The sequence below is a fragment of the Oncorhynchus tshawytscha genome, linkage group LG02, assembly GCF_018296145.1.
Source record: "Oncorhynchus tshawytscha isolate Ot180627B linkage group LG02, Otsh_v2.0, whole genome shotgun sequence".
Classification (NCBI taxonomy): domain Eukaryota; kingdom Metazoa; phylum Chordata; class Actinopteri; order Salmoniformes; family Salmonidae; genus Oncorhynchus; species Oncorhynchus tshawytscha.
In genome coordinates, this window is record NC_056430.1 from 3,961,854 (window position 1) to 3,978,774 (window position 16,921).

Consider the following 16,921-nt stretch of genomic DNA (forward strand, 5'->3'; position numbering starts at 1 on the left):
TGGCAATGGAGTCCTTATACTACTTCTACTTCCCCAGAGAAAGATGATCTTATGTTTCTGCGTTTAATTTGAAGGAAGTTGCTAACTAATGTTAATTAGTGTTAGCAACTAGCGTTAGCGCAATGACTGGAAGTGTATGGTAACTGCTAGCACAAGTCTGTGTCACAAATGGCACCCAGTTCTCTAAATTGTGCACTACTTTAGACCAGAACCTTATGGGTAGTGCACTACTTTAGACCAGAACCTTATGGGTAGTGCACTACTTTAGACCAGAGCCTTATGGGTAGTGCACAACTTTAGACCAGAGCCCTATGAGTAGTGCACTACTTTAGACCAGAGCCCTATGGGTAGTGCACAACTTTAGACCAGAGCCCTATGAGTAGTGCACTACTTTAGACCAGAGCCCTATGGGTAGTGCACAACTTTAGACCAGAGCCCTATGAGTCATGCACTACTTTAGACCAGAGCCCTATGAGTAGTGCACTACTTTAGACCAGAGCCCTATGGGTAGTGCACTACTTTAGACCAGAGCCCTATGAGTAGTGCACTACTTCAGACCAGAGCCCTATGAGTAGTGCACTACTTTTGACCAGAGCCCTATGAGTAGTCCACTACTTTAGACCAGAGCCCTATGGGTAGTGCACTACTTTAGACCAGAGCCCTATGAGTAGTGCACTACTTTAGGCCAGAGCCCTATGGGTAGTGCACTACTTTAGACCAGAGCCCTATGGGAAGTGCACAACTTTAGACCAGAGCCCTATGAGTAGTGCACTACTTTAGACCAGAGCCCTATGGGTAGTGCACTACTTTAGACCAGAGCCCTATGGGTAGTGCACTACTTTAGACCAGAGCCCTATGAGTAGTGCACTACTTTAGACCAGAGCCCTATGGGTAGTGCACAACTTTAGACCAGAGCCCTACGGGTAGTGCACTACTTTAGACCAGAGCCCTTGTTTAAAAAAAAATATTTAAAAAATGTGAAAACAGGAAAGTGGTGTGTGCATATTTTTTCACCCCCATTGCTATGAAGCCCCTATATAAGATCTGGTGCAACCAATGACCTTCAGAAGTCACATAATTAGTTAAGTAAAGTCCACCTGTGTACAACCTAAATGTCACATGATCTCAGTATACACACACACACACAAAAAACACACACACACAAAACACTCACCTTAGTTTATATTGTTGTTTTTCTCCATGTGCCTATCTATAAATCTTCTTTTGCTCAGTTGTCTGAGAAGAATATGATGAGTTGACAGCTTCAGCAGGTAGACACAAGGACATGATAGTGAGAGTATAGTCAGTCAGTCATTCTTCTCAGTGGACAGGTTTTGCCTACTGAAAAGAAGAACTCTGTCCCCTACTTTTTTGATACATTTTTATTGGGGCTAGAAATACCTGCAATGTGTTGTGTTTCGATCCCTCAAATTCAAATCTGGACCTAGAAGCCAGTTCCACTGCTTTTTTCCCCCCATTCTTCCCCTCTAATCAGGGATGGATTTAGAACTAGGACACCAGGTGGGTGCCATTCATTATCAGATGGTGGTTCAGAGAAGATAGAGAGAGAGACAGATAGACAGACAGAGAGAGAGTGATCGGGTTCAGAAAAGAGAGAGAGAGAGAGATGGGTGTGGATTTTTTTAAGGGTTATTACACCCACACAAAGGTGATGCCACTCGGAAATTCGAGGCATTATGAAGTGCTTGTCAAATTGTGAATGAGAGACTGATGAAGTGTGTACAGTCTGCGCAAAAAAAGAAACACAGCAGAGCTCATGCCATTATACATACAACTTTTTTCAAATCATCATTAGTCTCATCATACAGCCTTACAATTTATTACAAATCAAAACATACAGCCCAATGTTTGCATCACAACTGAAGTTGCATAAATAACTCTAAATGAAGCATTCTTTGTTAACTGCTCAACACAGAATAGGCACGTGCGCAATAGTTTGGAGAAAATGTCCTTTCTATTTTATTCAGTTGTGTTCAATTGTATTCTTCATACTATAAAATAATATACAATTATGCCATGGAATTCTAAGCTAATCTTGTCTGCTAAATGAACTAGCCCACAGCCACATGGTATAGCCAGAACAGGGCCTAACATAAGAACAACTCAGATTATGCTCTTCTGTTCTTCTGAAATAGACCCGTCTAAAATAAACAATGGATTTATTGTAATGGTGTATATTACATGTATTTATGTAGACGTTCCAAAGGTCTGCATCAGTGGCTTGTAGGCTGTGTGGAGAAGGCAGGAGATGCTAAATGTGTTTATGTAAATTAAGGGTCAAGTACAGAGTTATTTGCTTTTGAAGTCACCGTCTGACAAACTTTCATGACCGCCACAACCCCAGTTGTGATAGTAAATCGTATGTTTTCTACCACTTAATGCAAAGAGCACATGATCATCATTCATAGTCAGAAAAAGAGGAATATGTAGATGTTAAATATATTTTATTTATCTGATATATATTCAAGCAATTTCTCCATTTCATCCCATTTATTTATTGCCCATCCCCTGCTCACCCAACCCCATCTTGTCCCAATCTACAGAATCTACAAATATTCTACACTAAAAAATCTGCAAATAATCTACACTAAATTATCTGCAAATAATCTACACTAAATAATCTACACTAAATAATCTACAAATAATTTACACTAAATAATATACAATTCATCTACACTAAATTATCTGCACTAAATGATCTGCAAATAATCTACACTAATAATCTGCAAATAATCTACACTAAATAATCTACAATGAATCTACACTAAATAATCTACAATGAATCTACACTAAATAATCTACAAAAAAGCTGCACTAAATAATCTACAAATAATCTGCACTAAATAATCTACAAATAATCTGCACTAAATAATCTACAAACAATCTGCACTAAATAATCTACAAATAATCTACACTAAATAATCTACAATTAATCTACACTAATAATCTGCAAATAATCTACACTAAATAATCTACAAATAATCTACACTAAATAATCTACAATTAATCTACACTAAATAATCTAAAAACAATCTGCACTAAATAATCTACAAATAATCTACACTAAATAATCTACAATCTGCACTAAATAATCTACAAATAATCTGCACTAAATAATCTGCAAACAATCTACACTAAATAATCTACAAATAATTTTCAGTAAATAATCTACAAATAATTCTGCACTACTATAGGTCAGTCATTCTATATTGTGTTACTCTAGACTACTTTCACTATCTACATATTAATGTTTCAAATGATATTGTCCTCTTCATCACCGTGCTATAGCCTAACAATACTGATATATTTGGCCTCGTGGCTCTGTTAAAAGCATTACAATTCACAGTGATTGAGTGAGATGTGCATAGGAAGTTAGTTGGCTCTTATTTGTGGTGTACGGAGAAACCGCTCTGTGCCTATACAGGAGACAGTGGTCTTTGTTGAAGCTGGTTATAGAAGACTATTCAGTCCTACTTTAGACTAAAGACTTTAGTCTTCTCTCTTTTTTCAGGAAATTGGTTGTTGTTGTTGTGGTTTTTGTGACATCATCTGGAGTCTGCCTCTGTCGGTTGCCCTGCCTTCTGATGTTACCGTGGTGATGGAAGATTGTTCCATGCTCCCAGACGAGGAGTTTGATCGGTGATAGTAAAGGTAGATTCACACATCTGTAGAAAGGGAGGGAGAGAGAGGGGGAGGGAGAGAGAGAGAGGGAGAGGGAGAGAGAGAGGGAGAGAGAGGGAGAGAGAGAGAGAGGAGAGAGAGATGGGGGGGTGCAGAGAAGATAGAGAGCGAGAGAGGGGGATGGTGCAGAGAAGAGACAGTGCGAAACAGAGACAGAGAGGAGAGAGATGTCATACTTGGGTGAGAAATGACTGAGACTCTTTGGTACATTTGAACTATATCAGCAGACAGTTTTGCAAAGATATTATGTTTTTGGCTTAGCAGACACTTGTCAGTAAAGGGTCCCACATGGCTCCCGTTTCCCTATTAGCCCTGGTCTAAAGTAGTGAACTATATAGGGGATAGGGTCCCATAGGGCTCTGTTCTAAAGTAGTGCACTATATAGGGAATAGGGTGCCATTTGGGTGGGATGCAGAGGGTGTTTGGAAAGCTAGTGCTCCTTCAAACCATTCTGCCCACATTGGTTTAACTTTTATTTAACTAGGCAAGTCAGTTCAGAACAAATTCTTATTTACAATGAAGGCCTAACCAAAGAGACCAAAGATAACTCTGAAGGAGCTGCAAAATCAGAGAAATGCCAAAGGGGGTGAATACTTTCGCAAGCAACTGTAAATGTGGAGAAATATTTCTCTTCTGCTCACATTGTGATAGGCCTTTGCCTGGATATTTAATTAGTGGAGTTGCCTGACGACTCACTACGAATTACGTTTCGAAACTGTTTTAATTCGGCTTCAAACTGATTATCCTACATGTCGTTTGTGCTGATGTCAAAATGAGGGGCGTCGTTCAAAGAAACTCTTGGATCGACTCTAACCAATCAGACTTTCAAAAACCAATGACGTGATTGATGATTTGTGTAGGAGGATGTGGGAGTCGGGTTACAAGAGAAGAGCACAGTGCAGGCAGACTGTCCATTAGACCAACACAAACCACCGTTCCTACTGGTAATTCTTGATGGCTATGGTTTTGCCACGGTTTTGATATTTTATTTGTTTAAACATCTAAATGTATTTATCACAGGATACAGGAGCTGTAAAAATGGAACAGTTAAATGCTCTCAACAATTGCAGTACATCAATGATGTGACGGAGAAAAAGAGAGGATTTGTTTTTTCTTTTTTCTGAAAGCATCTCTTCGTGATGAGCGTCTAACTGCTAAATTGAATATAAATATATTCTAATTTGCATCAGGATGAGTATTGTAGACCTGAATCATAATCCACTCAAAAGTATGGGTCTATTGCGCAGTGGCACACGTATGCTGGTACATACTAGTCCCAGAAACCTGTTAGCGGTTTCTAGGTGAATTGACAGGCAAGTCGTGTTACTGTTGGCGTCACGATGGGGGAATTGAACAAATCCGTCTTTTAGATGTTACTTGTTGCTCTGGACGTTCTGCTAACAGACCCCGTGTGTACCCAATGATGGCAAAAGGAAGTAATCCGTTTGTTGGACGTATGAGTTTGAATGGTTAGCATTCTCTAGGTGTACACGATGTATCTTGTTTATAGGATTTAGAGGACAATCTATCGCAGACCGACAGATGTGTCTTGTTTTGATAACGGTCAGAATGAAGAAGATAATAATCAGTCTGTTGGATCATGGATGTATGAATGTAGAGTACATGCTGTTTGTATGATCTGAACATCATGTTTCTAGCCCCCCAGATGCCAGGTTTCAGGTGCCAGGTAAGAGGTGCTAGGTGCTAGGTGCCATGTAACAGGTGCCAGGCAGTGTTTGTTGTTTGGGATTCCCGTGGGGAGAGAACACACAAAGTGTAATTATAGCCCAGGCCAGCTACAGGGACGTCTCCTCTGCCACGTCGTCGTTATTAAGTCAACAGGCAAAGGTGTCATGGGTCCTCTTTGTGTTCTCTAACTCTGTAACAGATTGGATGTTGGTGTGTGTGCTTCCTCAGCGGCCTGCTACATGGAAATCAGACCTTCTGACTCTTAGACACACCCCGTCTAGCTACCCAGCAACGTGCCAGCCACATAGAAATAGTGACAAAAAGCACAAATTTAATGCTAAACCTTTTTTGCTTTTATTTCCTGCTTGTATCCATGGTTACACTCAATACGGCAGTCGGTAACTTTGACTTGAGTAAGAACGTCCGTTCTAGTCATTCTACTTCTATGTACAGCCACAATCAGCCGGTTCCCCCTCACAGGCTTACTGGCTGGCTGGATCTATGTCCAGCCACTATCAGCCGGTTCCCCCTCACAGGCTTACTGACTGGCTGGCTCTATGTCCAGCCACTATCAGCCGGTTCCCCCTCACAGGCTTACTGACTGGCTGGCTCTATGTCCAGCCACTATCAGCCGGTTCCCCCTCACAGGCTTACTGACTGGCTGGCTCTATGTCCAGCCACTATCAGCCGGTTCCCCCTCACAGGCTTACTGGCTGGCTGGATCTATGTCCTGCCACTATCAGCCGGTTCCCCCTCACAGGCTTACTGACCGGCTGGCTCTATGTCCAGCCACTATCAGCCGGTTCCCCCTCACAGGCTTACTGGCTGGCTGGCTCTATGTCCAGCCACTATCAGCCGGTTCCCCCTCACAGGCTTACTGACTGGCTGGCTCTATGTCCAGCCACTGTCAGCCGGTTCCCTCTCACAGGCTTACTGGCTGGCTGGCTCTATGTCAAGCCACAATCAGCCGGTTCCCCCTCACAGGCTTACTGGCTGGCTGGTTGACTGGCTGACTGAATGCCTATCTGACTGCCTGGATGACTACCTGGCTGAATCTCTGGGTACCTGACAAAATGACTGTCTGACTGGCTGGCTTGCTGAATGAGGTTCCAGGTGCCAGGTAAGGCTTACAGACTGAGTTACTTAATGCCTGGCTGACACTCTGGGTACCTGACTGAATGACTTGCTGAGTGACCGGTTGATTAACTGACTGGCTGGCCTATGTTTCATGTTTAGCCTATTTCACTGACTGACTGACTGACTGGGTACCTGGAATTGGTTTAGTATTTATGTTCCAGGCAGACTGGCGTAGTGTGCTGTTTCTTTGACATTGGTTTAGTGTCCCAGGCAGGCTGGGGTAGTGTGCTGTGTCTTTGACATTGGTTTAGTGTCCCAGGCAGGCTGGCGTAGCGTGAAGTGTCTTTGACATTGGTTTAGTGTTTATGTCCCAGGCAGGCTGGGGTAGTGTGTTGTGCCTTTGACATTGGTTTAGTGTTTATGTCCCAGGCAGGCTGTGGTAGTGTGTTGTGCCTTTGACATTGGTTTTGTGTTTATGTCCCAGGCAGGCTGGGGGCTAGTGTGTTGTGCCTTTGACATTGGTTTTGTGTTTATGTCCCAGGCAGGCTGGCGTAGTGTGCTGTCTTTGACATTGGTTTTGTGTTTATGTCCCAGGCAGGCTGGCGTAGTGTGCTGTGTCTTTGACATTGGTTTTGTGTTTATGTCCCAGGCAGACTAGCGTAGTGTGCTGTCTTTGACATTGGTTTTGTGTTTATGTCCCAGGCAGGCTGGGGTAGTGTGCTGTCTTTGACATTGGTTTTGTGTTTATGTCCCAGGCAGGCTGGCGTAGTGTGCTGTCTTTGACATTGGTTTTGTGTTTATGTCCCAGGCAGGCTGGGGTAGTGTGTTGTGCCTTTGACATTGGTTTTGTGTTTATGTCCCAGGCAGGCTGGCGTAGTGTGCTGTCTTTGACTTTGATCTATCTGTTCTAGTTGCGTAAGAAGAAGAAGCTTTTATTTACTGTAGTCTTTCATGAATCTTTAATGGAAAACACTTTAGATGGCAGAGAGAGGAGAGAACATCTTCCTTTTGGATGGAGTTACATTAGTGTTAGTATTGGGGTGGAGAAGAGGAGCTAACTGTGCCTGTGATCTAACATGACTGTCTGCAGTAGAGGTCTACCGATTATGATTTTTCAATACCGATACCGATTATTGGAGGACCAAAAAAGCTGGTACCGATTAATCAGACGATTTTTATTTATTTATTTGTAATAATGACAATTACAACAATACTGAATTAACACTTATTTTAACTTAATATAAAACATCAATCAAATCAATTTAGCCTCAAGTAAATAATGAAACATGTTCAATTTGGTTTAAATAATGCAGCCTCATCTCGGGAGTTGATAGGCTTGAAGTCATAAACAGCGCAATGCTTGACGCACAATGAAGAGCTCCTGGCAAAACGCACAAAAGTGCTGTTTGAATGAATGTTTACGCGCCTGCTTCTGCCTACCACCGCTCAGTCAGATATTTATATGCTTGTATGCTCAGTCAGATTAAATGCAACGCAGGACACGCTAGATAATATCTAGTAATATCATCAACCATGTGTAGTTAACTAGTGATTATGATTGATTGTTTTTTATAAGATAAAAATGACCCCAGTATATAATCTCAATGAGGATGATGACCCCAGTACATAATCTCAATGAGAATGATGACCCAAGTACATAATCTCAAGCCAGTATACCTTGGCTTACTGCATTCGCATAACAGGCAGTCTCCTTGTGGAGTGCAACGAGAGAGAGGCAGGTCGTTATTGCGTTGGACTAGTTAACTGTAAGGTTGCAAGATTGGATCCCCGAGCTGACAAGGTGAAAATCTGTCATTCTGCCCCTGAACGAGGCAGTTAACCCACCGTTCCTATGCCGTCATTGTAAATAAAAATGTGTTTTTAACTAACTTGCCTAGTTAAATAAAGGTATAAAAAAATATATTAAAAAAAATGGCAAATCGCCGCACAAAAAATACAGATTTCCGATTGTTAAGAAAAATTGAAATCGGCCCAAATTAATCAGCCATTCCGACGAATCGGTCGACCTCTAGTCTGCAGATCGATTAAAATAACACAATGCTACACAACACAGACAGACAGGCAGACAGACAGACAGGATAACACAATACTACACAATATAGACAGACAGAAAAACACACTAATACACATACAGACAGAATAACACAATAGTACACAGACAGACAGAATAACACACTACAGACAGACAGAATAACGCACTACAGACAGACAGAATAACGCACTACAGACAGACAGAATAACACTACAGACAGACAGAATAACACTACAGACAGACAGACAGAATAACACAATACAGACAGACAGACATAATGTGACTGTTGTTTTCAGAGTAGTAGGTTAATACTGTTTTCCAAACCTCACTGTGAGACAGACAACCTTCCTATGTAGGATGAGGATGATGACCCCAGTATATAATCTCAATGAGGATGATGACCCCAGTATATAATCTCAATGAGGATGATGACCCCAGTATATAATCTCAATGAGGATGATGACACCAGTACATCATCTCAATGAGGATGATGACACCAGTATATAATTTCAATGAGGATGATGACCCCAGTATATAATCTCAATGAGGATGATGACACCAGTATATAATTTCAATGAGGATGATGACCCCAGTATATAATCTCAATGAGGATGATGACCCCAGTATATAATCTCAATGAGGATGATGACCCCAGTATATAATCTCAATGAGGATGATGACCCCAGTATATAATCTCAATGAGGATGATGACCCCAGTATATAATCTCAATGAGGATGATGACCCCAGTACATAATCTCAATGAGAATGATGACCCAAGTACATAATCTCAATGAGGATGATGACCCCAGTACATAATCTCAATGAGGATGATGACCCCAGTATATAATCTCAATGAGGATGATGACACCAGTACATAATCTCAATGAGGATGATGACACCAGTATATAATCTCAATGAGGATGAAGACCCCAGTATATAATCTCAATGAGGATGATGACACCAGTATATAATCTCAATGAGGATGATGACCCCAGTATATAACCTCAATGAGGATGATGACACCAGTACATAATCTCAATGAGAATGATGACCCCAGTATATAGTATATAATCTCAATGAGGATGATGACCCCAGTATATAATCTCAATGAGGATGATGACCCCAGTATATAATCTCAATGAGAATGATGACCCCAGTATATAACCTCAATGAGGATGATGACCCCAGTATATAACCTCAATGAGGATGATGACACCAGTACATAATCTCAATGAGAATGATGACCCCAGTACATAATCTCAATGAGGATGATGACACCAGTATATAATCTCAATGAGGATGAAGACCCCAGTATATAATCTCAATGAGGATGATGACACCAGTATATAATCTCAATGAGGATGATGACCCCAGTATATAACCTCAATGAGGATGATGACACCAGTACATAATCTCAATGAGAATGATGACCCCAGTATATAGTATATAATCTCAATGAGGATGATGACCCCAGTATATAATCTCAATGAGGATGATGACCCCAGTATATAATCTCAATGAGAATGATGACCCCAGTATATAACCTCAATGAGGATGATCACCCCAGTATATAACCTCAATGAGGATGATGACACCAGTACATAATCTCAATGAGAATGATGACCCCAGTATATAATCTCGATGAGGATGGTCCTCGTGCATAATCTCACAGCTAGGACGATGAAGATGATGACCTTCGTATGTGGTTACAAAGGTAATAAGAAGCTCTGAGGATGGCTATTAGGGTCATAGAATGTGGTAAAGGCCCTGATTTATTTCCTCTTTGCCTAGTGCCTTCCTCTCTCCTACTTCTCTTCAGAGAGTTTTGAACCACACGTTCCTTTGTTCAATGCTGGCTGAAGACCTAACTAGCCAGTAACTAGCTAACACCAGACACAGATGAAAACCTAGCTAGCCAGTAACTAGCTAACACCAGACACAGATGAAGACATAGCAAGCCAGTAACTAGCTAACACCAGACCTCTGGATAACAGCGTCTACTAAATTACTAAAATGTGAAAATGTTTGTGCATGTTTTAAACTGTTTGATCAAAGCTCCATGAGACAACTACTTTCCAGCTTCTGTATATGGCATTGGTCAAAACACACACACACACACACACACACACACACACACACACACACACACACACACACACACACACACACACACACACACACACACACACGCACAGGGAGTTAGTGGTGACAGGCCACTGTAATCAGTCCACTGAGTAGGCAACCAATTAAGTTGACGGAGAATCTAAAGGCTATTTCCTTATTAGTACCGCAATAAAATATACCCCCATAAATCTAGCTGTGTTAAAACACTGTTAGAGCTGGTTAGGCCTAAACACTAAACACACGGGCAGTGCAAAGTGGCAGCGGAGTGTGTATGTGTGTGTATAGACAAATGAGAGCAATGGTCTGGCTTTGATCAAACATTTTAGCAAGCACTTCGACATTTTAGTGTCTGTGTTTGTGTGTGTGTGTGTGTGTGTGTGTGTGTGTGTACCATAAATAGCGGTAATAGTGTTCCACTTCGTGATCTAGTAAAATACCGTTCAGCTATTACTCGGTGACAGTGGGACCATTCAGCCATCACTCTGTGACAGTGGGACCATTCAGCCATCACTCGGTGACAGTGGGACCATTCAGCCATCACTCAGTGACAGTGGAACCATTCAGCCATCACTCTGTGACAGTGGGACCATTCAGCCATCACTCAGTGACAGTGGGACCATTCAGCCATCACTCGGTGACAGTGGGACCATTCAGCCATCACTCTGCGGCAGTGGGACCATTCAGCCATCACTCGGTGACAGTGGGACCATTCAGCCATCACTCAGTGACAGTGGAACCATTCAGCCATCACTCTGTGACAGTGGGACTATTCAGCCATCACTCTGTGACAGTGGGACCATTCAGCCATCACTCAGTGACAGTGGAACCATTCAGCCATCACTCTGTGACATTGGGACTATTCAGCCATCACTCTGTGACAGTGGGACCATTCAGCCATCACTCGGTGACAGTGGGACCATTCAGCCATCACTCTGTGACAGTGGGACCATTCAGCCATCACTCTGTGACAGTGGGACCATTCAGCCATCACTCGGTGACAGTGGGACCATTCAGACATCACTATGTGACAGTGGGACCATTCAGCCATCACTCTGTGACAGTGGGACCATTCAGCCATCACTCGGCGATGGTGGGACCATTCAGCCATCACTCTGTGACAGTGGGACCATTCAGCCATCACTCTGTGACAGTGGGACCATTCAGCCATCACTCGGTGACAGTGGGACCATTCAGCCATCACTCGGTGACAGTGGGACCATTCAGCCATCACTCTGTGAGAGTGGGACCTTTCAGCCATCACTCTGTGACAGTGGGACTCAACGCAAAAGAGGACATAGAAAGGTATACAGGTAGAAAGTGGAAAACTCTATAAAGTGATTGATATTTTTATGAACAATAGTGCTTATCCCAGTCCCTCGCCCAGTACTAGTAATGATGCTAAGGTACATGACAAATGTCCCCGTCTGATAGTGTATCGCTGACCACAGCCCCTTAGTGTAAAATTATTAACACGGTACAACCAGACTATTTCCCAGACACATTACATTTCACCCTTGAAGAGGTAGATCATGTTTTGACTTCCCCAACAAAACAAAAAAAGGCAATTGTTACAGATGGTGTCTTCTACGAGACACTAAAGTGCAGTGTTCTATGAAAGACACAGTGGAGGTAAACGCAGGTACAAGTCTAAAATGAATAAACCCCCAGCAGTTACACTAATGAACAAACCAATCTGAGATTACTGTCATCACGAAACATTGCATTGTCATGCTGGAGGGTCAAGTCAGGATGAGCCTGCAGGAAGGGTACCACATGAGGGAGGAGGATGTCTTCCCTGTAAAGCACAGCGTTGAGATTGCCTGCAATGACAACAAGCTCAGTCCGATGATGCTGTGACACACCGCCCCAGACCATGAAGAACCCTCCACCTCCAAATCGATCCCGCTCTAGAGTACAGGCCTCGGTGTAACGCTCATTCCTTCGACAATAAATGCGAATCCGACCATCACCCATGGTGAGACAAAACTGTGACTCGTCAAGGAAGAGCACTTTTTGCCAGTCCTGTCTGGTCCAGCGATGGTGGGTTTGTGCCCATAGGCAACTTTGCTGGCGGTGATGTCTGGTGAGGACCTGCCTTACAACAGGCCTACAATCCTTCAGTAAAGCCTCTCTCAGCTTATTACGGACAGTCTGGGCACTGATGGAGGGATTGTGCATTCCTGGTGTAACTCGGGCAGTTGTTGTTACCATCCTGTACCTGTCCCGCAGGTGTGATATTCGGATGTACCGATCCTGTGCAGGTATTGTTACATGTGGTCTGCCACTGCGAGGACGATCAGCTGTCCGTCCTGTCTCCCTGTAGCGCTGTCTCACAGTAAGGACATTGCAATTTAATGCCCTGGCCACATCTTCAGTCCTCATGCCTCCCTGCAGCATGCCAAAGGCACGTTCACGCAGATGAGTAGGGACCCTGGGCATCTTTCTTTTGGTGTTTTCAGAGTAAGTATAAAGTGTCTTTAGTGTCCTAAGTTTTCATAACTGTGACCTTAATTGCCTACCGTCTGTAAACTGTTAGTGTTTCAACGAACTTTCCACAGGTGCATGTTCATTAATTGTTTATGGTTCATTGAACAAGCATGGGAAACAGTGTTTAAACCCTTTACAATGAAGATCTGTGAAGTTATTTGGATTTGTACAAATTATCTTTGAAAGACTGGGTCCTGAAAAAAGGGACATTTCTTTTTTTGCTGAGTTTACATTTAATGTTGCTGGCGAGTGTGGGGGGGGGCAAGTTAATTAGGTTCTCTGTGAGTATTCAACGATGCTTGATATGATTAACATTTCCCCTCTGCATGTCATAATGAAGCTAGAAGCTGTGAGAGAGGTGGCCCTAGAAAAGATTCAGCATCTTCTTGCAAATATGACAGAAAGTTCTAACAAAAGTCCATTTAAGTGGTGAAAAAGTGGCTATGCTTAAAGCACTCACACCACACAGGATGTTGTTCTTACTGAGTCAAAGAGATGCTTGTTTAGGTGTCCCGAATATTAAGTAGATGTAACCTGCTACAGAACATGCTCAACAGTGATGTGACAGTTAGGGAACTAACCAGAGCCTCCCTCCTTCTGGACCTACAAGGGAAGGAAAGTTCCACTGGCCAGAATAACTTCAAGAGGAAGGCCAATGGAAAATTGGACAGTCTTGCTGTGGGCTTTGGAGTCCGGTCAGACTGGCTGGACCTCAATGACCTGTGCAACAGGACTGGAGCTCAGGTGGACACGGACTGATATGCAAACTGAGCCAGTGACCTTTCTCTGATGCAGTTGTGGCAGATCGCAGTGTGGTTGTGGAGGCATTATGGAACACCTCATCTTACATCCAGGAAAACACTCTTTGGTATTAGACAGATACAGCTACTATAACACTGGACTGGCCTGAGGCTGCAGGGGAAACTCACTGCTCTGGACTGTATTGATGACTCTGTCTCCCATTCCATGTACCGGAATGCTGCCATTGGTGAGGACGTTCTCACCTTTACCGTTAAAGCGAGGTTGCAAGTTCTACTAACAAAATATAATCAGGTACTCTGGTACCCTTCAAACCGTGAACCATTTTGTATTCTACATCAGTCAAATCTAATGGAGGTCATTGCCCATGTTGTGAATGGCTGCTGTTCATACAAGGATTTGTACATTACTAGACATGTTGACCTGAAAGCCAGCAAGGTGAGACAAGTGGTCTCACCAACAGCACACATGCAGAAACAGTGTTGTGTAAACAGGAATATTATGTGTTTTCCTGTTTGCCAAATAAGCCAAATATTGTTGTTGTGGGAGGGGGCCAGTGGGAGGTGCTCATGTTGTTGTGGGGATTGGCCAGCGGGAGGTGCTCATGTTGTTGTGGGGGAGGCCAATGGGAGGTGCTGATGTTGTTGTGGGGGTTGGCCAGCGGGAGGTGCTGATGTTGTTGTTGTGGGGGAGGCCAGCGGGAGGTGCTGATGCTGTTGTGGGGGGAGGCCAGCGGGAGGTGCTGATGCTGTTGTGGGGGAGGTGCTCATTTGACGGCTGCATGGATCAGGCCTTTGCAGAAAAGCTGCTTAAATACCAGCCCCTCGTGTTACGCTTGGACAGCCTCTGGTGGAGGTGCAAGCTGGCTGGAACAGCCTCTGGTGGAGGTGCAAGCTGGCTGGTACAGCCTCGGGTGGAGGTGCAAGCTGGCTGGAACAGCCTCGGGTGGAGGTGCAAGCTGGTTGGAACAGCCTCTGGTGGAGGTGCAAGCTGGTTGGAACAGCCTTGGGTGGAGGTGCAAGCTGGCTGGAACAACCTCAGGTGGAGGTGCAAGCTGGTTGGAACAGCCTCGGGTGGAGGTGCAAGCTGGCTGGAACAGCCTCGGGTGGAGGTGCAAGCTGGCTGGAACAGCCTCGGGTGGAGGTGCAAGCTGGTGGCTCTGATATTCGGCCACGTACACAGGCTTGAAGAGCATGGCCTCCAGTTTGTGTTCTGACAAAATCTATAGCAAAGCAATTGGCTAGGTACTGCTCTGTTTCATCTGTCGTGGGCAGCCTAATTGTTTGGAGAAGGAGGTGCTTCCTGTACCCTTTAGTTCCATGCAGACAGGGACATTTGAAATGTTTGGATCCTTTTTTTGAACAGTTGATTGGTGGATTTAAATAACTGGTTCAGCCAAGCCATGGTCCTCATTAGTCTACACACACACACACACACACACACACACACACACACACACACACACACACACACAGACACACAAACAAACACACACACAGAAAGACACACAAACACACACACACACACACACACACACACACACACAGAGACACACACACACACACACACAGAGACACACACACACACACACACACAGAGACACACACACACACACACACACACACACACACACAGAGACACACACACACACACACACACACACATACACACACACACACACACACACGGAGACACACAAACAAACACACACACAGAAAGACACACACACACACACACACACACACACACACACACACACACACACACACACACAGAGACACACAAACAAACACACACACAGAAAGACACACAAACACACACACTCCGCTGTCACTTCTCACTGCCTGTGTGTTTAGTGTTTAGGCCTAACTGAGCAGCCCAGTTCTCACAGTGTTTTAACACAGCTAGATTTATGGGGGTATATTTTATTGCGGTACCAATAAGGAAATAGCCTTTCGATTCTCCGTCAACTTAATTGGTTGCCTACTCAGTGGACTGATTACAGTGGTCTGTCACCACTAACTCCCTGTGTGTGTGTGTGTGTGTGTGTGTGTGTCTTTTTTTAAATTTCAGGAACATTTACATCAAAACAATAAACATAATGTCTCCTTCCCCCTGTTACTGACACACACCAACACACACGCCAACACACACAACATCATACTGACACACAAACTAAGACATTAACACACACACACACACACACAGGCTAACACACACACTAACACACGCTAACACACACACTAACACACACACAAACACACTGACACACACACTAACACACTGACACACACACCAACACACACACCAACATACTGACACACCTTCTAAGACACTAACACACACACACAGGCTAACACACACACAAACACACTGACATACACACTAACACACACACACACACAGAGGCTAACACACACACTAACACACAGGCTAACACACACACTAAGACATTAACACACACACACAAACACACACAGACACACTGACACACACACACACACACAAACACAGTGACACACACACAAACACACTGACACACACACAAACACACTGACACACACACTAACATACTAACACACACACAAACACGCACACACACACACACACACACACACACACACACACACACACACACACTGACACACACACAAACACACTGACACACACACAAACACACTGACGCACACACACACAGACAAACACACTAACACACACACTGACACACACACACACACACACACTGACACACACACAAACACACTGACACACACACAAACACACTGACACACACGCTGACACACACACAAACACACTGACACACACACTGACACACACTAACACACTGACACACACACAAACACACTGACACACACGCTGACACACACACAAACACACTGACACACACACAAACACACTGACACACACACAAACACACTGACACACACACAAACACACTGACACACACAAACACTGACACACTGACACACTCACACACACACACAATCACACACACACACACACACACA

The 16,921-nt window shown here is 43.7% G+C and overlaps 1 protein-coding gene across 1 annotated transcript in view; it reads right to left on the reverse strand.

The window, feature by feature from the left end:
• Positions 1 to 3,074: 3,074 nt before the first annotated feature.
• LOC112263265 (amphoterin-induced protein 3) overlaps positions 3,075 to 16,921 on the reverse strand; it is a 35,969-nt gene continuing 22,122 nt past the window's right edge. Inside the window, exon 2 of the mRNA XM_042304886.1 lies at positions 3,075 to 3,686. Within this exon, the coding sequence (XP_042160820.1) occupies positions 3,609 to 3,686 (78 nt within the window). The 3' untranslated portion in view covers positions 3,075 to 3,608. The remainder of the gene's footprint in view (positions 3,687 to 16,921) is intronic.